Below are 27595 nucleotides of genomic sequence, written 5' to 3'. Positions count from 1 at the left end.
ACACTTCTGCCACCATTAGAACAGCCAAAGTTAGACACTGCATGTACACAGATGAAGAGCAAATTGGTGCCCATCAGGGTTTGTTTACACACAGGCCTGATATGGGACTAGGGTGGGACTGCTCAAGAGGAGAGGTGAGACCGTTTGGTCCAGAGAGGACACTGGCGGTGGCCTGGGCAGGGCAGGGCGCTTTCACAGACGCACTCTTTAGTCTGTGGTTTTACATCATTATACCAGGAAAGGAATGGAGGATTCTCCCCAAACAATGTATAAATATATCAGCCCCCTAACCAGATAGGCCTCTAGTCTGTCAGGCAATGATTCACTCACTGACTCTTGCTTTAAGCGTAATATAGCTTTCTCTTCTCAACATAATCCATGCTGAACTCGGGCCTGAATGCTCCTGGATTTAGGACAGCGGACAACGACGGACACGTGCAGTGTTCTCCTCGGAGCTTGGGTTTATGTATAGCATGTTGCTGTGCATGCTGGGAAAGACTGAGTGGTCCCACTGCTCTCTTGTGGAACGGACACGGGAGGAATGCTGACACTTAGCCAGACATCTCTTTGTTCTTGTCACCCCCTACTACCTCATCACACAACCTGCCAACACAACGAAGTCATCTGCATATAGTCAACATGTTTTGATTGGTACAGCTGTTGGGCTACTCCAAATGACCAAAACTGAGGTGAACCTCTACTAGTCCTTGGTCTTGGACTAGCGACACCAAAAAAAAAAGGGCACCACTTGGAGGAACTAAGACAAACAGGTGAGATCTTTGGCACATGAATTAGATGAATGTCTTCACATGCAGGCACCAGAGTGTGACCTAAGTGTTAATGCAGTGATATCTTCTGCTGCTGTATCGGCTATCAACCAATACATTCGACGTGGCCAAATTCTTCCTTCTTCTCAGACTCGATGTCGGAGTGGCAACTCGAAGACGAAACCAGATAAGAGGAGCGGCAGGCACCTGCTCCTTAAGAATGTTGGCAGCAAACGAGCTGAGGCGGGCTGAGGGCAGGCGCTGAGGACAACTCACTCACTCACAACGCAACGCAACGCAACGCAACGCAACGAAGAGCCAGCAAGCCCTGACAAATCTCTGCACTGCACAGGCTTCTCCCACAAGCTCGCTCAGTTATGTCTAGGGGGTTTTGTGAAGTAATAAGTCTTATAGTACTCGTAATAGGGATCATCACAAATGTAATTTCAAAGGGACTCGAGTGGCCAAATGGTACGTTCACACTGCCATCTAGTGTCAGGACACAGGCGGTGCAGTGCAGAGGGGTCTCATCTCTTGACTGAGAACTGGTCCGTATGACACGTCTGTGTTGATACTTACCAGACTGCAGAGCAACATAGCTAGTGAAAGCTTAAATGCGTTTGATGTGACAGGATGAAGGTGCAGCAGAATTTACGCTGAGCCACGGTGGAGCGGTAAACTCCGTCACCCCCACCCCCTCACCCCCCTATCCCCAGACCTCTATAGCTACACCCCCACCCCCCACGCCTGTCCTACCACTGCCGTATAAATACCACCTGCCGCTGCAGGCCTCCTGACATTTCAACTGCACATAGCAATCCCAGAAGCCCCTGGCCTGTCTTGGGCAGCTGTTGGGGGAATATCAAACACATCAAGATGCCAGAGTGGCCAGGGTTGGGTAGGGTAGGGTAGGGCGAGGGGTGCAATATGCTGTGCAATCTGCTCAACACAACTTCCCTTTCTCAGCATTCAACTGCTCAAATAAATAAAGGGCTTGTTACACTAAACACTGAGGCTTAAAGCTGATGAAGTGTATCGACATTCCATGTTTGTTAATCCAATTACTGCTAAATTATATATCACCTCAGCTCCCTTCAACAAAACCAACAACTATGTTGATATTGTTCTGATTTATGTTAATGGAGTTTCTCTGTGAAGTACCTTATCCAATCGCACAATGTAGAAGAAGCAGATTCATACACATTTTAAATATGCTCAACCAATTACACAAGCAGTGATTGACTAATGAAATTGTTTATTGTTTACGAACTTCGCTGACATGTTAACGTTAAGCAACTGCGGGGAAAATCCCCTCCCTGGGGCACCTCAGGATTAACTCCCAACAGTGCCAACCAGGAACAGAAGCCATGGTGTTCTGGCGGCTGTGTGCTGGCCCAGATTCTGGGCCCCTGCAACAGCAGCACATGTGTGTAGCATGTGCTGGTGCCACACGGCTCTCGCCGCTCCTCCCACCCCAGGATCACTTCTGACATGTAAGCCAACACGTTCTTATTTATGTCAGGCCTGCAGGGGATTTCTGGAAGTGTCCCCGTGCTTCAGGTCCACACAGCTCATCTGGCTGCCCGTCTGACTGCACTCACCGGCCAGTGCCTGTGTCTGTGCCTGTGTCTCTGCCCGTGCCCCTGTCTCTGCCTGTGCCCATGCCTGTGTCTGTGCCCGTGCCTGTCTGTGTCTGTGTCTCTGCCTGTGCCTGTGCCTGTGCTTGTGCCTGTATCTGTGCCTGTGTCTGTGCCTGTGCTTGTGCCTGTATCTGTGCCTGTGTCTGTGCCTGTGCCCATGCCTTTGTCTGTGCCCGTGACTGTCTGTGTCTCTGTCTGTTCCTGTATCTGTGTCTGTGTCTCTGCCTGTGCCCGTGCTTGTGTCTGTGCTTGTGCCCGTGTCCGTGCTTGTGTCTGTGCTTGTGCCCGTGTCCGTGCTTGTGTCTGTGCTTGTGCCAGTGTCTGTACCTCCAGCCCAGCACTAGCACCCTTGCCCCTGCACTCCAGAGCATGTGCCACTGCTCCATCTGGCCATACAAAGTCATAACTAGCATAAATGAAATAACATCTGTGACTGAATAAGATATAAATAGAAGAAGTTAAGTTTCGCTGTCCCCACACACACACACACACACACACACACACACTGACTCATCTTCAACTTGAGAACTCTACTGAAGCCTACAGAGGACTTATGTCACACTAGCTGGTAAATGGTAAAGATATCCTATAGCCCATACCAGCATGGGGCCTTGTCATACAAAGAGAGAACATCCAGTTTCAATAGGGAATGTCCTATCACAGTCTCATCTCTCACGCCAAGCCTTTAGAGACCAATAAAGCACAGTACAACATATGCACACTCGCTCTCTCACTCTCTCTCTCTCCCTCTCTCTCTCATACACACACGTACACACACACAGATACACACACACAAACACAAACACACAAACACACACACACACACACACACACACACACACACACACACACACACAGACAAAAACAAACACAAACACATACTCTCAGTGCCAACGCTATCTTTTAGCCAACAATTTCCTGAAAGGTCGTACTAGCTGACAGACCATGCAAAGCATGACAGTACTAGTTTGTAAGAAGAAGAGTGTACACATAGCATCCTCTGACCTTGCACATTTATAGGCGAGCCGGGAGAATTTATCGAGGCTCACCCCTGAAGAATGGATCTGCACGTAATGTGAGAAATGCTGTGACCCCTGGCTAGGTCCAGCTCATGCTCTCGAGGGAACAATGCCGCTGTGTGTGAGAGTACCTTGGGCCCTGGAGCTATTCCCATATGTCCACCGTGTACTCACAGTGTGTCTCCTTCACTCGTGCCTGACCCTTCAGGCTGTTTTATCAAACATTTCCGTAGACGAGGCAATTTTCATGGGATAAGACCGCACGCCATATGCTTCTCATTGCGGAAATTCGTCAAGATTATTTATGCAGCTGGAATGACTGGGAGCCACGTTTTTAATATTCAGGTGCGATCAAATCCCAAAGAATGTCTCTTTTCGCTCGACACGACTGGGCATTCCTACAGAGGCCTCGAGGCAAGGCTCTGTGATAATGCCAGATAGTTTGCTTGGTTTGCCCTCTGGCCAGACTGCTCAAAACTGCACAGCAGATACAGAGTGATCCGGAACACGAGCTGGCTGTCAAGGATACGGCAGAATAATTCCCTCTCCACATATCAAAACAATACAAACATGATCTTTCAGCGGGGGCGGGGGGGATGTGGGTGCAGAAGTGTGAAGAGCAAGCACGGTGTGGAAGTAGTCTATCAGAGCTCAGATTGGCCTCTGAATGACACGTCCAGCAGGTGCTAAAGGGCACGAGCAGACCGGCTGGCAATTAAAAGGAGCCGTGCCTGGTGTGAATCTGCCAATTATTTCACAGGGCTGCTTGGGAGCGAGTGCTGAGAACGAGCACCGGCGCGGCTCTGTGCGCGGATGTGGGCAGCGAGGAGTGAGGGTCAGTGGTCACCCCAGCCCAGGACGGAGGGGTAGTGGGCAGTGAGGAGTGAGGGTCAGTGGTGGTCACCCCCGGCCCAGGACGCAGGGGTTGTGGCCGCAGAAGGGATGAGGAGAGGGTGTGCTGAGGTCAGGTATTTGCTGAGGTCATATCTGCAGAGTTGGGAGAGCCTTTGGAAGAGGACAGCTAATACTGGCAACCTTGGCTGCCTTCTCTTCTTCTTCTCTCTCTCTCTCTCTCTCTCTCTCTCTCTCTCTCTTCCTCTCCATCTCTCTCTATCTCTCTCCACTGGTCACTCCCAATTCAGAGAGGATCACTTGTCTATCTGGCTGCTCTCTAGTGTCCCTGTACGTCCTGTACTTGAGGAGTATAGGGCCAAGTACTAACTCACAGCTCTGTGACAGCTCAGACAAGGGCTGTGGGGGGGGGGGGGGGGGGCATCTGGTGAACGTCGACCCCTTGTGGAGATCAGGAGACTTGCACCTACTTTTTACTATGGGAAAATAACATGGGGATTTTGTAATATCTCTGCTACCCCAGAGCTAACTTGCAATGTAACTTGCCATAGTTAGTTAGCTCCAATTCACACCTGGATCACCTTATATTTTTTGTAGGCGATCTTCAGAAGTCTATTTGTCCTAATGTAGGCAGGAGTGAAAAAGTAGGATGGTGTTGAGGGTTGGGGGACATGGTGGTGCCACTTTCTGTTTTCAATTCAGCAATGTCTTCACGGTCTCATGTAATTATGGCTGGAATGTAATCATGTCATTATGGCTTTGATGTCTAAACCTTTCTTCAAGCTCCGCGAGCTTGTTACTCAGGGCAGTGCACGGATGAGCACTCAGTCCACAGTGGTCCTCCGGGCCTCAAGGGGGCAGTGGAGACTCATGGACCTGAGGAGCTCTGCTGGTCTGAGATGGGCTCAGAGAACGATACCTCTGAGGTGCGTTTTGACCCCTACACTCAAGCCAGCCAAGACCACACAGCCAGCCACCCCTGTCGCAGAGAAACTGCATCAGTCCATATCTGAATTTTGCAGCCAGGATGTCGTAATCATTGCCCAACTTTAAAGCCAATGTCAAATGTGAGCTGGGTCTGGCAAAAGGGGTGAGGAGAGTAGGCTCGGAACTAGTACACAGCGTGGACTCATGCTTACGTGGATGATACAACATTGTGTCCGTGTGTGTGTGTGTGTGTGTGTGTGTGTGTGTGTGTGTGTGTGTTTGTTTGTGTTTGTATAATGTGTGTGTAAAAGAGAGAGAGAGAGAGAGAGAGAGACTGTATTTGTTTGTGTTTGTGGGTAAAGGGGGCTAGAAAGATAGAGAAAGAGAGAGGGGAGAGAGAGACAGAGAGAGAAAGCACATCATATACTACAGTACTATGCATGTGGTTATGTTCAGATGCTCTATTATATAGTTGCTCCTTTGGCCATATGAGTGACCTTGTCACACCAACAAAACATTTTGTCTTTGAAAAAGAGAATGCAACACTCTCTGTGTTTCTGGGAAAAGGGGACTAGAGAGAGACAGACAAAGAGAGACAGAGGGCATATCAGAGAGAGTGAGAGAGAGAGAGAGAGAGAGAGAGAGAGAGATGTGTGTGCAAGTCCATGAGTGTGTCTGCATGTGTGCAAGCACGTCAAACGATGTCCTCAGATAAAGCCTCGAACTTCCAGTTTATTTCAGCACCATGCAGGCACTAGGCAGACTTTGTATACTCACACATAGACACACACATTCACACTCACACACACACACACACAAACACACACACACAGACACACCAACTGAAAATAGAAATGCCAAATGCCATCTCCATAGAGATAACCCTTTACCTGGACTCCCTGGATATGTTTTGGAATGTGCTTCTATAAAAGAGACCTTATGCAAAAACACATCATTACACACACACACACACACACACACACACACACACATAAACAAACGCACACACACGCACACAGTCACACACACTTAACCTAGCCAGCACGAGGAAGTTGATTTTAAGAGAGCCTACTCTATTCTTGGATGCGTTTCCTCTAAGAAAAGCCACTGGACTGAGACTATCATGGCCTCTCATTAGATTACAGCCTATTGATGCAAAGTTAGCCCATGCAGCTCTTAAAGATGCAAAGACACTTCCAGAAGATCACCGCTAGGAGACACATACTAAACAAATACATACAAACTCTGGACAAACATTACAAATATACCTAGATTACAGTTATACCTAGATTATAATGCCACTACAACATCTGGCATTGCACTCAGTTTTACTCGAGGTGATAGTGCTTTAGCATGATGCAACACTTCCTTCAGTGACAGGCGGCAGGTCTAAATCTCTGTGTGGTCCAAGCTGCCAGACTGCTGAGGATGGACAGGAACAGCCCTGGTATTCTGTGTCAGGGTTTTGTGCTCTCCTCTTCCCAAATATCCACCCACCCACATACGCACACGCATACACACACACACACACACACACACAAACACACAAACAGACATACAAACATACATACACACATACATACAAAGAAACAAACTAATAAACAAACAAACACACCCAACAAACAAATAAACAAACACACACACACACTCTCTCTCTCTCTCACACACACACACACACAAACAAGCTCCCCTCCTACCCCCTGCCCCTGTGAAATGTGTTGTCCACATGCTGGTGTTTACCACTGAGGTGCCATCTATTTCAGGGTGGGTCACTGCCGAGGCCTGTGCTGCCAGCCCTGGCGCCTGCCTGGGTTAGTGACAGAAGAGCCGGTCATGGTGTAATCAAATGTAATGCAATGGAAATCAAATGGGAAGGTGTAAACATGCCCTGCACACTTAAGGTCAAGCGAAACCTGAGGGATTGTTTTTGGTCTATATCAATGTGTTGATGTATGTCTGTCTGTCTGTGTGTTTGTGTGTGTGTGTGCGTGTGTCTGTGCGCATGTGCGTGTGTAGGTTAGATGACTGGCACCATGTAGATTTGAAGCCACTTGTATACAGTAGTTTACTGAGTGAGGTATTTGTGTGCAAACGCTCATGTCTGCACTCCCCATCTTAACCAGCAGAGAGCAGTAAAGATTTATGCTGGACACTGGACGCACAACAGCTGTTCTCCTCCCACAAAGGAACAGCAAGGCTTCGCCCACATGTTTCTGCACATATTTCATTCTTCTGAATGAATCTCTAACCACCAGCAACAAAAAAACAACACTAAGGTGTGCAACTAGCACAAACATAATTCAGTTTGAGTCATCTAAGTGAGTATAGAGTGTATGCAGGTATGCAGAAGACACACACACACACACACACACACACACACACACACACACACACACACTCACACAGTTTCTTACAAACACACAAGCACACGCTCACAGACACATACACACTTGTTAAGAGTCTTGATTATACATAAATTTCACGTCAATTTTCAGTCAGACTGTAATGGCCTGCAATTGCTGTAATGGTTTCCATGCCTGTCAATTAGTCACATCTCAACATACTGTAACTCATTATGCATCTGCCATAATGCTGTATCCAAACTCTAAAACACTGAGACACACATCCTCATGGAGCATATAAACACACATACTGATTTAACGGAGTTAGCAGGCCCTGTGTTTTGTGGGGATCTCTGAGAGGACCTTGAGTGGATGTGTGCACACAGAGCTGCCTTTGATCACTGCTGCGCTCAGGAGACACATATCAGGAACTTAAGAGCTTTTCAGGAGTGACCTGCTGGGCCTCCTCCTTCCTGTCCTGACTCATGAAGACTGAGTGTGTGTGTGTGTGTGTGTGTGTGTGTGTGTGTGTGTGTGTGTGTGTGTGTGTGTCCGGTGTGCGTGTGCGTGTGTGTGTGTGCATGTGCGTGTGTGTGTGTGTGTGTCTGGGGGACTAGGAAGGATGATGGTGAGAAAATGAAAGAGTATGGAGATGGGATGTACCACAAAACCAACGCTCTTCCACTATGGCTGGGAGAGGAGGGAATATCAGAGAAAAGACACTCTGAGGCTCAGTAGGAATGAAGCAAGTCAGACAGACCTCTCAAAGTACAGTGATCTGTGAGACAGACCTAATTCAATGGATGCTTGAATGCTGAATTCAAAGGACAGTGCAGTGTGTGCCAGAGTGAGTTCCTAATGAGGCGCATGGACCTATTTGAACCACTAGATGGCAGGCTTCCCTTGCTCGTTTAGCCGAGCGCTCCCCTCCCGGCCGGTCAGTGTCATTTTCAACAGGACAAAATGCTACACCCTCTGAAAACACACTTCTCTAAAGGATTGAGTAAGAGCAAAGCTATCATATTAACACATGACACGGATTCTATTTTCAGAACACACACACACACGCACACACACACACATGCACAGGGAAACATACATAGACAGCCAGCCAGTCACACTTTCCAGGCAAGTTGACTCACTTTACTTGGCTATGTCGAGTGACTAACTACCTTTCTAAAATATCCCTTTTCCCCTAAAAAGAGAGCGGGCTTGGAGCTTGGAGTCTTCACTGGGCAGAGGAGGAGGGCTGAGAATATCTGTGTCTTAATCCCGCGTATACCGAGTGCCTAGGTGTCACGCCTGCTGTCGTCACTGCCGAGCGTTTACAGAGGTATCACGTTTCTGGGCTAAAGAGAGCTGCAGGGAGCAGATTTCAGCTCTAGACTTTGTTTTGCAACTCTGTCACTATAGCTTCTCTGGCCTCCACCCCTCAATCCCTACCCCACCCCCACCCCCATCCTCCACCACCACCCCTCCCAATCCCTGGACACTCTCACGCTTTCCCAGCAGAGGCCCCAGCTGCAAAAACAACCCCACCTAGGGAGAAAGCCCCCCAACACTGACTGAACAGCACAAGCTCACTCAGACTGCTGCCTCTACGTGGGTCTGGTCTTCAGGGTTGATTCCGTCATATATATTCCCTATCAGATGTTGCCACTGGTGAGTTAGGGATTCTAAGGCATGCGACTGGGTGAGAAAGGTCAGTGGCTAAGATCTGAGGTTTTTTTTATATCTGCATTTTATAGGGCATTTTTCTTTTTCAGGAGAACGCAAGTGGTAAAACCCCTATATGGGATGTGTAATATGGTGCGAGGCCAAAGGGAGTTTGGTTAGGCTAAACATAAACAAAGAGAGAGGCTGAAGTTTGCAAGTCTTGTGATATATTGCTAATAACCAACTCTCCCAAAGCCCTCCTCCTCACTCTCACTTGGATGGGGTGGGGGGGTGGGGGGTGGGGGGGCTAGAGGGATTCCCAGACTGTCCGGAATCTGGAGCAGCGGGGATGATGGGTAATCCCTCTGCTAAACACTCCCAGGCTGTGTCCAAAGGCCAAACTGGAAAAAAGGCAACTCTGTCTCCTGGACATATTATCCAAATATCCAGTGGCGTAACGGGTCAGTCACACTAGTCTTTGTAGTCTTTGTAACTTGCGGAAGACTCCAAAATGCACAACATGCTTTGAGAACTTTTTGCAGAAAACTTAACCACCGTTCCCTGGCCAAATGACCAAACCCATTCAACGTCGACATTTCTGCAAGCAGTGCAACCCTTAACTATTTAAATATGCTAACTATGCTAAGTACAGTTCATCAATTATGACTAATTATACACAATATCTCCATCTCATTTTCACCACAATATTCAAAACCCACAGAGGGACACTGGGAGGAGGTGGGGTAGATGAGACCACGCCGAAGGTCCTGGACTTCTCGCCTGGCCCACTGCCGCGCCGAGGCCTGAAATCCCGGGCCGCTCGCCTTGTGCCACAAACCGACACTGCGTCTGTCAGGCAGCCCAGCACAACTATGGGAACGCAGCCACCGTGAACACACACACCAGCCACAAGCGGATAAACACACAGACCAGCAACCCACTGCCTGCCGACCCCAACCCTTCCACAGCCCAGCTCAGCGCCGCTTTCTTCACGCCAATTATCTTATCCCAATCCCACAGGCAGAGTGAGGTTCAGGGACACTCATTAGGGCTAGCTCTCAAGTTTACACGGCACAGTTTATACATTTAGACCCACAAGGAAGAGGCCAATGTGTCTTCTATCAATCTAACCAAAGTCACCAAAGATGGATCCACTTATTGGTGAAAGGCTTACAGACGAAAGCAAAGACCACTATCATTTGTGGGAATAACACTGTCAAACTTTCAAAACTTCAAAATGTACCCTGATTCAGCTTTAGTTTCCAAATAAAGCACCCCTCCCCCCCACCCAAATGCATTTATTCTATCAGTGCTGCTTAGGTGTCTACGTTTGGGAGTGCTGCTGTTCTCCTCGTCCCCTCGGCCTGTGGGAACAGGGGGAAGAGGGAGAACCTGAGCTGGTAGAGGCGCTATACCCGTTGTGGACGCCATGACACTGAGCGCCAGAAACACAGCTTAAACTTTATGCCCGTTAGTCAGACAAGAAAGTAGACTACTGCTGAGTAGTCACGCATCAGACGGCAAGCAGGCACTGGTGCTGGGAAGTGGGCTACAGACAGACTCCCAATGGGCCCAGTCCCAGTCCAGTGAGGTCATAGCTCTCGCCGTGAGCGAACACGGACGGCTCTGTTTAGAACAGGTTGTTGTCCTGTTGCCATGAAGCCACACCGTGTTTTTTTTTTTTTCATTAGCACGCCCCAACCTTGGCCATTATTTTCCTGTGTTGGAAACCTTTTCTCTAACAGCAACAAGAGGCCCCTAGCCTGGCGGGGGAGTTGGGGGAGGGGGAATCCTTGGACGAGCTCTTGGCAAAGGTTTCTTGCGTGACCTCATTTCCTGTTGGCACGCGGCAGGCGTGCAAATGATGTAATTCTCCACAGGCCGAGGATAAACAAGGTTTGTCAAAACGAGGACCCACGCTGGAAATGGACCAACGAGATCCGCTCTCATCTTTCTTCCTGCCTTCATCCAACTATAAGCCTCTCTCTCTCCCTCCCTCTCTTGCTCTTTCTCTCACTCTCTCTCTTGCATTCTGTCTCTCACTCTCTCTCTCCCTCCCTCCCATTCTGTCTTGCTATTCACCTGTTGCTCCTTGGACTAATTGCAGGAAACAACAGAGATGGAATGTTCCTCCTTTCTGTCTGTGGGCTGCCCTTTGCCCTTTGTCCTTTGCTCTCTTGTTCTTACTGTTGCCATTATGCCAGCTTTTCCATTTCATGTTTACTTTCACTAATATCCAGCTCAGTTGTGGTCCATGTGTTTAAAAACTGTAGCTGTAGCTCATTTTTTCTGCTTGGTCCTCTTCTCTGTTTTTCCCCTCATCAAAGCAATAGAAAAGCTCTGCCTTTGACAATGTCTGCGTGGAATTTCAAAAAGGTGAGGCACGAAAAGCACTTTTATCAACCTGCATCAAAGAAGTGTAGTTCCTCTGCCTGTCAACAGCTGCCATGACAGGTCAAAACATCTAAATCATGCAGTGCCTCAAGAAAAAAAAAACGCTGAGGCAATAAACCTAGGCACCACAGGACCAGCTGGATGATATATCAAGTGGAATACTTGACTTACCAACTCTCTCACTAACACAGCATTATGTAACAGCAACCAGGCTTTTCACAGCCTTTTACAAGATTCAAATTAATCTGACCCATAATAGAAGTGGACACAATCTGTTTCATCTTAGGCTAACTCTACATGTCGTGCTGACAGCCCCCTGGACCGGTGAGGCTCCCTCGGGCTTTTGGCCGGTGGCTTGTTGTTTGCCGCTTCCTGCAGTTGTCTGGTGGTGGGCCTGTTGCCTGGGGCCTGGGCAGGAATCCTCTCAGATGCATAAGAGGAGCAACACTTCAATCGCCAAGCTGTAGCTGCCTGTCAACATGCAGATTAATAGCACTTCCTGACAGGTGCATGGACAAAATGCCACGTCAGCACCAGGGAGCAGAGAGGGCCAGAGAACCTCAAGGAAGAGAGAGAGAGCCGCAGCTCTAAACGCCCACTCCGCGGCCTGGGGCCAACCTTGAAGGTTGAGGGCGGCATGTTTATGAGCAGGCTCAGCCTGGCCTAGGCTGTTCCACTGGGGCGGATTACTTTTTACCTTGTGAGCTTCCGGGAGGGGGGGGGGTGTTGTGGTGGTAGTGTGTGGGGGGCTTCCCCTGATTACCCTGTCAGCACAGTGCAACCAAAGCAAAGAGACCTAGAGTGCTGACCTTTGCTTTTGATCCTCACCTGTTGTCTGGTTGAACACTTGAGGAAGAGTTAAAATAAACCTCATTGAAAACAAAAAGCTCACAGTGACTGGCCAACACCAGGGCCCAGTGACCCCAAGAGAATTGAGATGGGAGATGATCGGGCACATCCTGTTCCTGTTCCATTCCACCCCTCTGTGACTAAAATGGAATCCACAAGAAGCCAAATTCAGAGGGAAAAAAGATTTGTTTTTTGGTTTCTTTCTGCAGCTTTGAAAGTCGAATGTTGACATTTTTAAAGAGTACCCATGCATATCAGTTACAAGACACGTTCACTCCGAAGTCCGTCTCTCCACCAGGCACGGAGACAGAGGTGGATCTCCCCCTCTGCCTTGTTTACCCCTGGTGATTGGCAGCTTTGTGTTTAATTGGGGCAGTGGGCAGGGCGCTTGGCGCGACCCCTCGTATTTGCATAGCCACCCCAGTGAGTGTGTGCCAGCGAGAGGGATCGGGTTCCCAAAAGCCATTCCCAAACTTAGCGCTGACCCCACCAGCACCGTTGGGTCTGTTTTCCCCCTGGCGTCAGGGAGTCTCTTAAGCGGGATGCCATAGTAGGGGGGTGGGGGGGGGGGAGGAGGGAGGGGAGTAAACACATTTAGTCCTTCTGACACCTTTGTCTCTGGATGACAAGGAGGTGCCAGGGTGGCGGAGGGGGGGTGGGGGGTTGGTGGGGATTGGAGAGGGGTGGCTTTGGGCAAATCGACACCATTAACAGTTCTGGTGCCAACAGGCCCTGCTGACCACTCCTGCTGCGAGCCTATCGGCACGCTGTAAAAAGACCCTGCCTCTGACACACCAACTGCATGGCTACAACAACACTGGCCGCTCCCAAAATAACACGGCGGCCAATCAGGGCCCGCTGCCTTAAGCATGACACGCTTCCATTTTTTTCACCCAGATTGGATTCTGTATTTCTTCCTTATCGTCCTGATGCGGTTCACAACTCATTTGGAATGGCGCTCTGGGACCCACTAAGAATGCCTAATACTGTGCTTGGATTGTGCAGCATTACGCAACTGGCTTGCACACCAGTGCAACCAGTACACCACAAAGTCATTTACCCTAACATCTTTATGTACACTGAATATTATGTTGTGCTATGTCCATGCTTCTCAACATTTCAAACATTTTAACAAAATCATCTACTGTAAAACCGCTCGTCCTCTCTGACATTAGGCTACAACATTATCAGTGCATAAGCTTGTGTTTTTGTTTGTCCCTGATGCATTTCAGCCACCTGAAACATTCGTATGGCCTAACATGAACAGCACAGTCCATTAGCGGTGCAGCTAAAGATAACCAGACAAACGCTGGTGTTAAGCAACATTAACAGGAGCCCCGGGGGAGAACAGAGAGGCTCTTTCTGTAATGGCCACCCTCCCTAACAGGCACTCTGGCACCTGGATGGTGTGAAGAGAATGTGCACACTTTATAATTAAAAAGGGAGGAGTGTGTGTGTGTGTGTGTGTGTGTGTGTGTGTGTGTGTGTCTGTGTGTGCCCATGTGTGTGTGCCCATGTGTGTGTATGTGTATGTGAATGCGTATGTGTGTGTGTGTGCATGTGTGTGGGTGTGTGTGGTTGACTGCGTGTGTGTGCGTGTGTGTGTGTGTGTGTGTGTGTGTGTGTGAGTGTGTGTGTGTGTGTGTGTGTGTGTGTGTATGTGTGTGTGTGTGTGTGTGTGTGTGTGTGTATGTGTGTGTGTGTGCATGTATGTGTGTGTGTCTGTGAGTGTCTGTGTGTTTGTGTCTGTGAGTGTCTGTGTGTGTGTGTGTGTGTGTCTGTGTGTGCGCTTCCATGCCCGCATGTGTCAGCTGTCCCGCGCACCCCCCCACTAAGAGCTCTCACCTCACTAAGAGGCTGCGGCATCTGCCAACGAGGCAAAAAGGCAGCCCGTGCCCTTAGTCACAGGTGCCCTCATCACCTCTGGTTCTCTCAGCACAGCTGCTGCTGGGTCACAGCCCCCCATCCCCCCCCGGCCAGCGGCTCATGGGCACACAGATGGGCCTGCCCGCCTGTGGTGGAGGGGTCATGTGAGCCACAGCAGGGCAGAAATAGGCAGGGGGGGTGGGGAGGTTGGGGAGGTTTGGGGGGGGGAGGGGGACGCTGTCGTTCTGGAGGTCCCACTCGTGACAGGTGTCATGGCAACCTCATAAATATAGTGGCCTAGATAGCTGGTGAGGCCGTGTTGGTCTACTCCTCTGGAGCGGGTAAATAAACGCTCTCATTGACGAGAGGAGGGAAGAGAAAGCGAGAGTGCAGCCCGCGTATGAAGGTTGAGGGTCACCCACGGGGACGTTTGCATTTGTTTGAAAGGGCACACAGAGACACACAAGCTGTGAAAACATCTACGGGTTGCACCTAAAACAACAACCAGCCACACACACATATGCGGCGGTGGGGGGGTGTGTGAAGGTATCAGATAGTTGCATCACAAAAGCATGGTCTGTCCACACACGACTCAAGCGCAAGGGTACAACGGAACCAGGTGTTATGACGTAACCTGTAATCTACATTTCTGGAATGATTAGCAGACTTCATACTGGACCATTCATGGCTGCCAGGTCCAAAGTAAACAGATTTCATACCCCAACTTCATGCCAACAACCACAATTTGAATGAGGTTAGCAGGATATGTCAGGATATGTACAGACCTCCTCGGTAATGAATAGAAACAATACAGAACTTAATATGCACTAACTCAGTGCTCAATACTTTTGCTTTCCAAAAAATTGGATTTCTTGTTGATACAAGCATCTTTCCTTTACAAGACCGCACCAAACATCTTGCAATCCTCAAGTAACCTTGTAAAATGATTGTGCAACGCAAGCATCAGACCTTGGCCAGTGCTTCACACACATACACAACAAATAATTAATGAATAAATAAATGAGGGGGGTTTTGTTTGGAATAAGCCTGATACCGCTAGCCAGTCACTGTAGACACGCTCATTTTGTGGTTCAGTAGATGGTAAAATTAATTTTCTACCTCACTGACATGAAGCTCACGATAATCACTCAAATGGCCGCCTCTGTTTATGTAAAAGCACAACTCCTGGATAAGGTCCCCTGGCAATATCATCTGACTAACAACAAGGCATGCTAGCATTCACGTCTAATATTCACATAATACTTTATAGCAATAGTAGAGTGGAGCGTGTTGCATTGTGTGGAAATGTTTTCAGAGACTCACCCTGATGACTTCAGGAGTCTGCTGGATCAGCAGTGTGGAGCCTGTCTCGGTCACCTCAGGGGCAGAGGTCGCGGGGTCAGGAGCAGAGGTCACAGGGTCAGGGGGCGCAGCAGCTGATGTGGTGGGCATGGGAACGGACGGAGGAGCGGGAGCTGGAGCTGGAGCTGGAGCTGGAGCTGGAGCCACAGCAGGAGTGGGAGCAGGCACGGGAACTGGAACTGGACCTGGGGCTTTAGGAGGAGACGCTGGGGGTTCGGCAGGCTCTGGTGATGCTGCAGCGTCTACTTTATCACTGGCAGGGGCAGGGGTAGGTGTAGGGGCAGGGGCAAGGGCAGGGGTAGAGGTAGGGGTAGGTTTAGGGGTAGGGGTAGATGTAGGGGCAGGGGCAGGGGCAGGGGCAGGGGCAGGGGCAGAGGCTGGGGCAAGGGCTGGGGCAGGAGCAGGAGTAAGGGTAGGGGCAAGAGCAGGGGAAGGAGCAGGGGTAAGGGTAGGGGCAAGAGCAGGGGTAGGGGAAGTGGCAGCAGCGGTGGTGGCCAGTGTGTCCTGGAGGAGACGCATCACTTCCTTTTCTTTGGACTGGGTGCCAGTGACTGCGCCGCTCTCCACCAGCTCCTGGGCGAAGCTCTCGATGCTCTCCAGGATCCTGAGCAGGAGTTCTCCGTCGTCCTCCTCCCCACCCTCCTCAGGGCCGCCGCTGGCGTTGGACAGTGGAGCCACGGAGACACCTGGGGCTTTGGAGGAGACTGGCCCATTGGCTCCAGAGCAAGCACTGCTGAAGGTGTGAGTCCCACTGGACTGCTGCTGCTGCTGCTTCTGCTGTTGATGCTGCTGCTGTTGATGCTGCTGCTGCCCAGCTTGTCTCAGGTGCTGGTTCTTCATCTTAGGTGGCAGCGGAGGCTCCTTCTGCATGTTCTGAGAGAGGCACTCCAGGTCCATCAGCAGCTTGTCAATGTCCTCGCTACTGCCTCTGGACTGGTGAGCGGTGGGCATGGAAAAGGTCCTGGGATCAGCGCTTGCGGTCTTGGCCGGGGCGTACATCTGCCCGGCGCCGGACTCGGCCTTTGGTTTGTACGATGCGCCACTTCTGCTGATCTCGGGTAGCTTATTCGACGCCATGCCAGTGCCACTCGGCAGCTCGGGGATGCTGCTGGGTTTCTTGGCGAAATGCTTGAGCTCTGCGGCGCTGGTCATCATCCCTCTCTCCCTCTCGGGCGCCCTGCCCAGGTCGGCCTCCTCCTCTATGTACAGCGCCTCCATAGTGTCCTTACAGATGCTGTCGGTGCTGCAGGAGAGGAGAGAGTTGACCGACGAGAGGGCGTCATGGCGGGCGTACGACAGCGAGCTCGCGGGGACGGTCTGCACACCGTGATGGTGCACGCCGTTGCTGGGCGAGTGAGCCGGCGCCCCCCCTCCGTACACCTGTTTGGCGACTTTCACATTTCCCATGGAGTCCTGAGTGGAGACGTCGCGGCGCTCGGTCTGAGAAGAGGCCGAGGTCGGGGCGGCGGGCGCGACCGCGACCGCGTTCGGGGCCCTCGGCTTGGACGGCGGTGGGGAATGGACCACGTCCTCGTACCGGGGCGGCTGCTCGTTGCCAAAGATGGGGGAGAAGGTGCTCTGCTGCAGGCTGTGCAGCGCGCTGACCAGCTCGGCCAGGTCGCTGTGCTCCTGCCGCCCGTGCTCCAGCTCCAGCGGCAGCCGCTTGAGGTAGCCAGACAGGCGCGACATCACGTTCTTGTAGATGGCGTCCGGGTTGGTGTCGTTGTCGCCGTCGCCCGTGGCCTTGCGGCGGATGCACTGCTTGATGATGTCCGTGCACTTCTTCAGGTCCTCGGAGCACTTGAGCAGGATGTCCAGGCAGGCCTTGATGTCCTCGCCCGAGGCGCCGCTGTCGGCCTTGGTCTTCTCCAGGATGCGGGCGATCAGGTTCTCCTCGGTGAGGCTGCTCAGGTAGAGCGAGGCCATCGTGTTGAGGCTGTGTTCCAGTGAGTTGCTGCGGCTCAGCTTCTGCTCCTCCATCACTGACTTCTGCATCAGGCTGAAGGGGGGACAGTTCTCGTCGTTTCCGACGCCGCCGACGCCACCGCCACCACCTCCACCGGCGAAGTGGCCATAGATGATGTCCAGGTCAGTCGACCTTCTGCTGAAGGAATCCGGCCTGACTTTGCGGCCCTTGCGGAAGGTGACGTGGCTGGTGGAGTACTTGATCTTCTCGAAGGAGAACTCCTTCATCTTGCCGCTGGCCAAGTTGATGGCCTCTCCCGTGATGTCCTTGAGGCTGCCCGAGCTCTGCATGCCCGACCCCTTCTTCAGGCGACCGGGGAACGTCTGGTGATAGTCGTCACAGTAGACTCCTGGCGCGGAGCCTCCGTTCTCCAGTGTCTTGCTGATTGGCTCGTGGATCGTCGGGTTGTTGTGCGCGCTGGCCGGAGGGACGTCAAGGAGTTCGGCGCACGAGCTCCTGTGGGCCACGGTGCAGCTCAGTCCGTGTTTGAGCGCCCCGCATGGCCCGTTACAGTAGTGCACGGTGTGCTGCAGTCGCCGGTCGATCACCACACTGTTGTAGCAGTTGATGCTGCTCACCACAACACGATACGTTGCTGCCATATCTTTTTTTTGTGAAAATCGTTCAAAAACAAAAAAGCAGCTTCCTCAAAATCTTTTACGAAAAAAATTGTTACAGTGACCAAAGAAAGACTATGAATAAATAAGCATATCTTTTAGGATTTAGGTTATTAGTCCAAGAATAGACAGAGCTGCCCTTCTCTCAGTAGGCTTTATGTTAATATGTGGATATACCAAATCCCACTGCTGCTTCCGAAGACAAACTGGAACAAAAAGAAACAGAAAAAAGAGACACTTCAAAGAGTCTTAAACCAATACACCAGAAGAATGGGTGTAATAATGCCAGCATTAGCCATGGTGACCGACAGCAGGGCTATCCATTCCTCAGCACTGGGACCAGTGGCCTAATGAGAGGCCTGAACGCAGCAGCGGAAAACATCCCCACAAGCCCTGTGGGCAGCAAGATGTTCTCTCTTTCTCTTTCTCTCTCTCTCCGTCTCTCTCTTTCTTTCTCTCTTCCACTCTTCCTCTTTGGTCAGCAGAAAGGGACGAACCACCTGGTGAGAGCTGCCTCGATGGATTCAGCAGATGCCACAGTTCTGCCCAGTCGGTCTGTCTGTCGGTCTCTTCCGTCCACCCTGTCCTGAATTCTCCCAACAGCTTGTCTCCAGGCTTACGACAAGGTGTGGACGTCAGCCAAGAACAGCACCTGTGGGTAGAACAAGCAGCGAGAATGAGAAAGAGCAATCTAAATGAACCACAGACACAAGATACATTTTCTCTGGTGCTGTTGGCTATCAGCAACGATTCAACAGCCCTGATTAAAATACAGCCTGCGCACAAAAGGAAGTTGTATCACACAATCTCAAAAACACAAAGAGCTTCCCGGTTCAGTGAACCTAAATAGCCTTTGAATGCATGCAGGGCTGTCCCGCACATCTGAAGATCAAAGAGGGGAGGAAAAGAAAAGCATTAAACATTTAAAGGCAAGAGCTCTGAGGACTCCATGCCTCCTTCTCTCCCCGAGCCCTGAAGTTTAGGACTCGCAAAATAAGATATGAGTGGCATCCCATAACGACTCTTTTTGGTGTCCCATTTTTTTTTTAATGAAAGACACTTTAAGACCAATACTTCTTTACATGATACATGAGAGAGTTTTTACTTCACATGTCCACCTGTAATAAACTAAGCAAGCATATTCAAAGAGTATCAAAAACATCACAAAACAAAAGAAATGAGGAGCTAGAAACTAAAGGACCAGTACTTTAGACTAGAACCAGTACTTTAAACAAGTCTCTTAAGACTAGGATACAGATATCAAGTCTCTTCTATTATCAAAGGCTCCTACAGTACCTCACCTTCAAAGGGAGCTTTCCCTGACAGCTGTACAAGAACCTAAGATGAAAGAAGACAAACGCACTGACGAGCAAAACACTCAATCCGCCAATGAGCCACAGGTCTTAGACATGTCTCTAAAAGACATAAAAAACATCTCTCATACACTCTCTCTGTTTTCTCTCTCTCTCTCTCTCTGTCACACACACACACACACACACACACACACACACACACCATGAATATATACCTCTGCTACTGGTCCTTTCTACGTGCATGTCTGTGTCCAGAGGAGTCCATAGGAGGCTTTTAAGCGAAATGTCATGATGCCACTGGGGAAATGTCCCAAAATACCACTAGATGCATCAGAGCTTTTAACACGTCGATGACCCTTACAGTGGCTATTGGCAGAGCTTCTGAAAGTGTCTGCCTTTGTTAGCCTAATAGGACTCTCCTCAGGTGGGTCTCGGCCGGTCTGTGACTGTGCCCAAGACCTGGAATAGCACTGACAGTTTTCAAAGATGTGTCACCGTGGGACGTCCCTCCCACCAGCAGAAGCACACAGACACTACCACCACACACACACACTTGGACAGCAACAGCTGACACACACACACACACACACAAACACATACACAACACAACAACAACATTCCTCTCAACCTCAGCACACTCTCACTATCTCTGTTCCTCTGCTCTCTCGCTCTCTCTATATCTCTCTCTCTCAACTCTTTCTCCAGACGAGAGACAAACCCAGGCTGTGTGTTCTCACACATGGAGGTGTGTGTGTGTAACATTCCACTCCTCTCCCACACCACCCTCACCTCATATAAAACCAGAAAATGGGCACCCGTCACTGGATTTATAGCACAGAGTGAAATCTAACACTTGGACAACAAACTGAGTAATCGCTAGGTAAACCCACAGAAAGGAGAGAATTATGAGGCAAAACTCTCCGCATTAAGCGGCACAGGGACACCATAGCGTGTGAAAGCCGAGAGTGAAGTAACAGCGAAGACAAAAACAACAATTCAACAGGAAGGAGAATAAACACAGGGCTCCAGTTCAGTAGTCCCCAAGTCAAGTGGCACCTGGAAAACATTCATTCAGCTTTTTTATGGCCGTAACTTTCTCCTCTCTCTTTTTCCCTCTCTCTTTTTCCCTCTCTCTCTCTCTCTCTCTCTCTCTCTCTCTCTGCTTCTGCAGTCATGGAGTTCACCACACAACGCTGGACTTAACCAGAGGCTCCACACTGAAGGCCCGGCAAGAGGCCCTCTCTGCCCAACACGCACCATCCTGTGGGGGCCAGCGCGTGGAGTCCTGTCCAGTGGACTTGAATAGAGGAAAAACCGGTCTGGGTGCGTCAGCATTCCAAGTGGTCACGCATTGTACAGGGGTCGTCCCCGTGTGCCCACAGAGCTTGGCTGTTTTTTTCCAGCGGTGTGTTTTTTCAGCAGGAAAATTTCATTTCCTGAGCGTCTCTTTTCAAGCATGGGTCAGTAGGAATCCCTTAGCTCAGTAGGAATACACGTGCACTTTCGAGTTTCCTCCTTGCCCTCCTTTTTTATAATAACGCCTTCCATTTTTACTGGAGCAATTATTCATATGGACGTGTGGTGCAATCAGTGCAGAGGTGCAATCTATACCCAGACAAAAACTGTTTACCAGCAGGGAGAGACAACATGCACCATTACCCCAAATCGTCAACAGCTTCTCTGTAATTACTCATGCGTGAGGGCGAGTGAGCTTTGAGGCCTGGGCAGCGCGGGGGCTGAAGAGGCCCTGCGGCCTGTGTAGGGTGACAGAGACGGAGATGGATGAGGCCTCCTAGCAGAGCTTACACCTTAAGCTCCTCTCCCTGCTTGGGTTTCACTGCAGGGCCAGAGGCCCAGTCGCCAGTGATCTGAAGCCAGCCGATATCACCCCCCCCCCCCCTCCTCGAGCTCTTTATCACACGGGAAAATGCCCGCAGTTCCTCGATCTTCTGACGGACAGACGGACGGACGGACGGACTCGAGTGCTGCTGGTGCTAAACCGTCCATGGCCGAACTTGACACGCTATTAGCAAGGGTGGGGCAGCATAGCACAGCAATGGCTTTTTAATGACATTTTAATGGGCAGATCAACACATGATAGCCCCCGCCACCCGGCTGGACGACTGGCCCCTCGGGGAGGGTCTATTTCCAGTACACAAAGTGGCCCGAGCTCACAGCAGTTTACATCTGTAGGTCCGCCACAGCAGGCATTGGGCACGGACACAACACAAACACAGCTAGCCTAGCACCTTGTGTTCTGACGGCCTGGTGCCAAGCAAAGCAAAGGAGCTCATTGGAGGATTTCTCCTCAACTGTCTCCGTGGTGATGGAACAGCATCCAAACTCCATACACCCACAAGTGCAGGCATAAACACATTTCTCTCTTTCCACCCGTCTCTATTTCACACACACCTACCACCACCACCACCAACTAAACAAAACAAAACAAAACAAAATGAATATTCCTAGGCATGATGTGTAAAGACAGTGTAACTGCCAACAGCTTCGGCATGGAATAAGGACGTTTATGTGTGTGTGTGTGTGTGTGTGTGTGTGTGTGTGTGTGTGTGTGTGTTAATACTAATGTAATTACTGGGCAGAATCACTTAGCTAATTTGATCCCATACATGACCAAACTACATGCAAACATGGGCTGGGTCAGTACATGGACAAGGAGGTTCAACTTCAGCACATTAATTCCTTTAAAGTCACGCTATTTCCATTATACTTTATTGCGCCCAACCATGTGTCAATAAATGAGTATATATTTGTATCATGCTAGCCTTGTGCACGCCGGAGATTCAAATTAGTGCTGTTAATTACCTCTGTTTTCTTTTATGATTCCAACGGCAAACTCAGTCAGTTTTGCTGTGACAACAGTTGTGACACCGGTCATGATAAACCCACGTTATATGGTTCTGTTCAGTCTGTAAGGACTGTTCGATTACATCATAACCTGTGGTGCGTGCATAGTAATCAGCTGTTAGTATTGCTTCATGCCAAACCTGCCTCATGTCCTTCACGGCACCGTCTCGTGTAAACTCAAAGCCTCACATCAGCAGCCACTGAAGTGCAGCGGAATCACAGAGATCCCCACAGGAGCACCATGGCTCCAATTCCCCAGGCTCAGCATAGGAACGCAATCATGTTATTTTAGCCCTGCAGCATAATAAAACGACACTGAGCAAGCATGATCTCATTCTGCCCACCTTCACTGCGAGTTCACTGGAAACCGGAAGATTTAGCGAGCTTAAGCAACTCCTCTAAAAATGACAGCCGCACAAGTCAAGCTGCCGGGGAGGCGGAGGGTGCGAAGCGAAGGCAAGCTGGAAAGAGAGAGAGAGAGAGGCGTCCTTTGTAAGCGCCGGTCTTGCCTGGTCTTGTTGCAGCGATGGGGATGCCACAGCTTAGCTTTCATTGAGTCGTGACTTTTGAAAAGAGAAGGAGAAACGGGTCTGCTTCACAACGATAAAGGCAGCTTTAGCAGACCTGCAGGACACCACTCCTACGGTCCTTCGTGGGGACGGCCCAGTGCGGTGGGACGGGCCAGCGGTCCCAAACCAATGCTGGAAACAACACGGGGGCTGATACGACACCGTGGACGGGCTCCAGAGAGAGATTAGAGGATTTAAAGGCCCATTGACTTGAGAAATGAGCCAAGTGAGCCCAGCGAGCGTGTGTGTGTGTGTGTGTGTGTGTGTGTGTGTGTGTGTGCCTGTGTGTCTATGTGTATGTGTGTGTGTGTGTGTGTGTGTGTGTGTGTGTGTGTGCCTGTGTGTCTATGTGTATGCGTGAGTGTGTCTATGTGTATGTGTGTGTGTGCGTTTGGGTTTGGGTGTGCTCAGATGGCTGTAAGGTTTAGGTTAGGCAGGTTTAAAAGCAACAAAGATACTGGACCTTTACAAAGAAAAGAACTAACAGGTAGTGACCAACTCTTGTCACAACAGGTCCTTTTTCTATGAAAATAACAGAAAGGCACATTGACAACCTTAAGAGGTGTGTTTCCTCTCCATCCTGTATCTGTATGGATGTCTCGTCAGTGCATGAATGAGCCTGTCGTGTATTTGTTTTGGGTTCAGAAACGACATCACCACCTCGGGCAGGGAGCCTTCCTTTTCTGCCTTCCACTGGCAGTGATGAACAAACAAATAATAGACTAGGGTCAGGCCCAGACATAGTTACAAAACACACACACAAACACACACACACACACACACACACACACACACACACACACACACACACACACACACACACACACACACACACACACACACACACACACACACACACACACACACACACACACACACACACACACACCACCTCACCTTGCGATGGCACAAACACATGAGTTACTCAGAATGAACTGCCAAAACTTCTGTTGTCAAGTGACTTCGACTTGCTGAATCACCGAATCACATGAAATATTCATCAGACTGAAGAGGCTTACATTTTTCTTCAAATAAGCCACACTTGGAGGGAAAGCAAATTTATTCTGTGACCTAATTCTGTAATCGTTCTGTTTATTATTTATTTAGTGTCGTTTGTTCCCCAGGTTGCACAAAACTTTCTGGCGGAGGCATTTCTACCTCAAACCCACCGAAAGAACACTCGACCGAACCAGACTATATCCTTCAGACTTGCACTGTGATTACTATAATGAGCTCTCTATTGTGTTGACAGAAAAAAAAAGATATAATGTAACACAATAGCAGAAGTGGGAGCCAGGGAGCATGAGTGGATTTCCAATATGAGAGACCTCAGCTCCGCAGACCGCCGTCTGCTCATGCCCGCAGGCCACCGCAGCATCAGTGGGGGACGGCGAGCCTCTACGAGCGGCCAGTGGGCCCACAGACTCTCCCCTCCCTGCACCACCTGGGACCGCAGCTGCAGCGGGGGCTATGGCCCACATGTGCTGGCCAAGCGGCACAGTAATGACCGAGTCCTCTCTCTCTCTCTCTCTCTCTCTCCATCTCTCTCTCTCTCTCTCTCTCTCTATCTCTCTCTCTTTTTCTCTCTCTGATGTTATCTTATCCAGCAGCGCACTAATGACCAAGTGCTTTCACCAGGCTCTCTCTTTCTCTTTCTTTCTTTCTTTCTCTTTCTCTCTCTCCCTCTCTCTCTCTCTCTGATGCTATCTTGTCAAGCGGCGTATCCTCGGTCGACTCGCTCGCTCCCCTGCACTTCAAATGCCATGACGCAGGAACGCCAGGCTGACAGAGAGACCCGCTCACTCGTTCCTCACTCACTCACTCACTCACTCAATCAGGAAATGAAGAGAGGAGAGGGGGAGCAGGAATGATGAAAGTCAGAAAAGAAAAGGACGAAAGAAAGAATGAAGGGGAAAAAAGAAAGAAAAAGAAAGCAAGAAGAAAAGAAAAGAACCCAGAGTATCCCCTATGGTATGGAAGCAAGTGTGTGATTTCATGTCGTGAGCAAAATGCGAATGAAGAAAAAAAAAATGTGCTGCCTTCAAAAGGCAGATGCGTTACATCACCAATTTGCTTAAGCTAGCCTACTTCTCTGCTTTCCGCCTGCCTCTCTCTGTCTCTCCATCCATCTCTCTCTCTCTCTCTCTCTCTCCCCCTCTCCCTATCATTCTGTCTTTCTGCTGGCTGCAGCATTTAGAAGAGGCCAACCAATTACCCGGCTAAGCCCTTGATAGAGCCGACCCAGGCAGCATGGGAACCTGCTCGCCTCCAGGGCCTCTGGCTCCAGCTCAAGGCTGGATAAAAGCGCAACGCTGGCAGCCGACACAGGCCTCTCCATGGCCTCCCTACACCACGCTACACCCCTCCCACCGCTACCCAAGCCACCTCTTTGTCTTTGCGGGCCCAGAAGGCACTCACTTTAGGCACCGGTGGCCCTGCTCCAGCACAGCATGCTAATTTATGAACGCTCTCCATTAGGTTAACTAGCAGGCTGTCTCGGTGCGCTACCTACTGTAATGCAGCCCTGCTTTATAAAATAGATAGATATGTGTGTGTGTGTGTGTGTGTGTGTGTGTGTGTGACTTTGGAGCGTGGCTTTGCTGTGCTGTTCATGAGGCTCTTTGCTACTGAAGAAAAATATGAACATCGTTATTACACTGCTGTGTGCCCAACTCACTGGAAGCTGTGGCTGTAGCATACTGTTGCATCAGACGCACACAGACTCACATTAGACACAGAACATCACAGCATGTTCTGACACGGCATTAGACTCAGAGGCAGCCAAAATACTCACAGCTGCTCAATTTGGAAAAAACAAAAACCTTGACTCTAATCCTGAAATGTATTTAAAAAAAATAGTAACAACTGGGCAACAACTGATGCAATTCTCATTCTCATTTGGGACAGTAACCGAAGCGGTTTGCCGCTGGACGGCCACGCAGGTGGAGAGAGGTGGTGCTGTCTGTGACCTGAGCCAGGTCAGGGCCAGAGCTGGACACACGGGCCAGTGCCACCTTGCCATCCCAGCACAGCACAGCACAGCACAGCACAGCACAGCACAGCACAGCACAGCACAGCACAGCACAGCACAGCACAGCACAGCACAGCACAGCACAGCACAGCACAGCACAGGAGGCTGACGGCCTCAGCGTTGGGTTGCTTTGACAGACAGCCACAGCGGCCAGGCTGCGTTCTGATGACACACATTACCGGGACAGACGTGTCAGCGCCAGGCCCGGGGGGGGGGGCAGTGTGTGTGTGTGTGTGTGTGTGTGGGGGGGGGGGGGGGGGGGGTGGGAGTGAATGCACTGTGCTGCTGACTCACTACTGCCCATGACCCTCTCTCTCCCACACTCCCACTACCACCCACACATTGCTAGCGCCCCAACCCCAGCACGGGGAGCATGTCTCTGGGGAGCGGTGAGGTGTTCAGCCCCTCAGCCTGGGCACCGTGGAGGAGACAAAGACAATGAGCAGTGGATGAGGCTGGCTTCCTTCCCACACTGTGTCTGTGAGAGGGTTAATGAGAGGGATTTACAGTGGTTAGGTGCACACCAGCACAGCTGTCTGCACACTCACCATTATTCATGGTGATTCTAACCTGATGGAGAGAGAGACAGAGACAGAGAGAGAGAGAGAGAGAGAAAGAGAGAGAGAGAGAGAGAGAGCGAAGAAGGGGTAATATGAGACAGGGGTTTTTTTCCGCCTTGCAGCATTCCACATTCTGTCCATTCCCAGGAGGTGATTCCGATGGCGTGGACATCCCACTCCTCCGCATACTCTCAAGTGTGGTCTTGACCTCAAAAACACACAACCCACTGGAACAAGTGTGTCGCTTTGCTCTCTCTGAGAGGCAAGATAGATACAACACACACACACACACACACACACACACACACACACACACACACACAGACAGAGAAAAACATCTCTGAAGCAGACACATTATGAATGGTAGGCTATGACTCATGGTTGAGAACATACTGTGTATCCGGTAGAAGCTGTAACACAGTATGTTGAGTATCTTCCCCAGCGGTACACGTGCTGGTAAGGCTGTGGGCAGCGTGCTGGGCACTGGGCACTGGGCACTGGGCAGGCATGCTTGGGCAGCACGAGGCAGCCATCGCTCTGCTTCTCGTTAGCCAGGTGCTGCTGACCGGGCGAGTGAGTGAGCAAGCTGGGCAGGGCTGGCCAGGGCAGGGCACAGCTCCATCCTCTGCTCTAAGAGAACGCTCACCTCTCACAATGGCCCTCACTTACGCGCCCCGTGTACTGGGTGCACCAGGCCTCAGGTATTACTCATAGCCACTGACTAGACGGCCAAGCAGGTGGAGAGAGGTGGTGCTGTCCGTAACCTGAGCCAGATATAGTCAGATGTGCTGGCGCTTGGGTGAGGGGTGGGGAGATACACGGTTGCTGTTGGAATGCAGGAACTCACAAAGGAACTGAGTGGCTGCTCTGCATCAGTGTGCGACAGCTGCCCAGTGAAAGCAGCGTACTGTGTGTCACCGAGGCAGATGGAAGTGGTGGCCTTCAGGTGATTCACAAGCGCCAGCACAAAAGGGAAGGGGGTTGTCAGTGTCATCGTCAA

The 27595-nt window shown here is 50.4% G+C and overlaps 1 protein-coding gene across 1 annotated transcript in view; it reads right to left on the bottom strand.

The window, feature by feature from the left end:
• Positions 1-27595, bottom strand: part of LOC134064222 (serine/threonine-protein phosphatase 2A regulatory subunit B'' subunit alpha-like) — a 73845-nt gene that overhangs the window by 13578 nt on the left and 32672 nt on the right. The window contains exon 3 of the mRNA XM_062520061.1: positions 15636-18909. Within this exon, the coding sequence (XP_062376045.1) occupies positions 15636-18242 (2607 nt within the window). The 5' untranslated portion in view covers positions 18243-18909. The remainder of the gene's footprint in view (positions 1-15635; positions 18910-27595) is intronic.

The sequence above is a fragment of the Sardina pilchardus genome, chromosome 2 (assembly GCF_963854185.1).
Source record: "Sardina pilchardus chromosome 2, fSarPil1.1, whole genome shotgun sequence".
Lineage (NCBI taxonomy): Eukaryota > Metazoa > Chordata > Actinopteri > Clupeiformes > Clupeidae > Sardina > Sardina pilchardus.
This window is presented reverse-complemented; position numbering and strand designations above follow the sequence as displayed.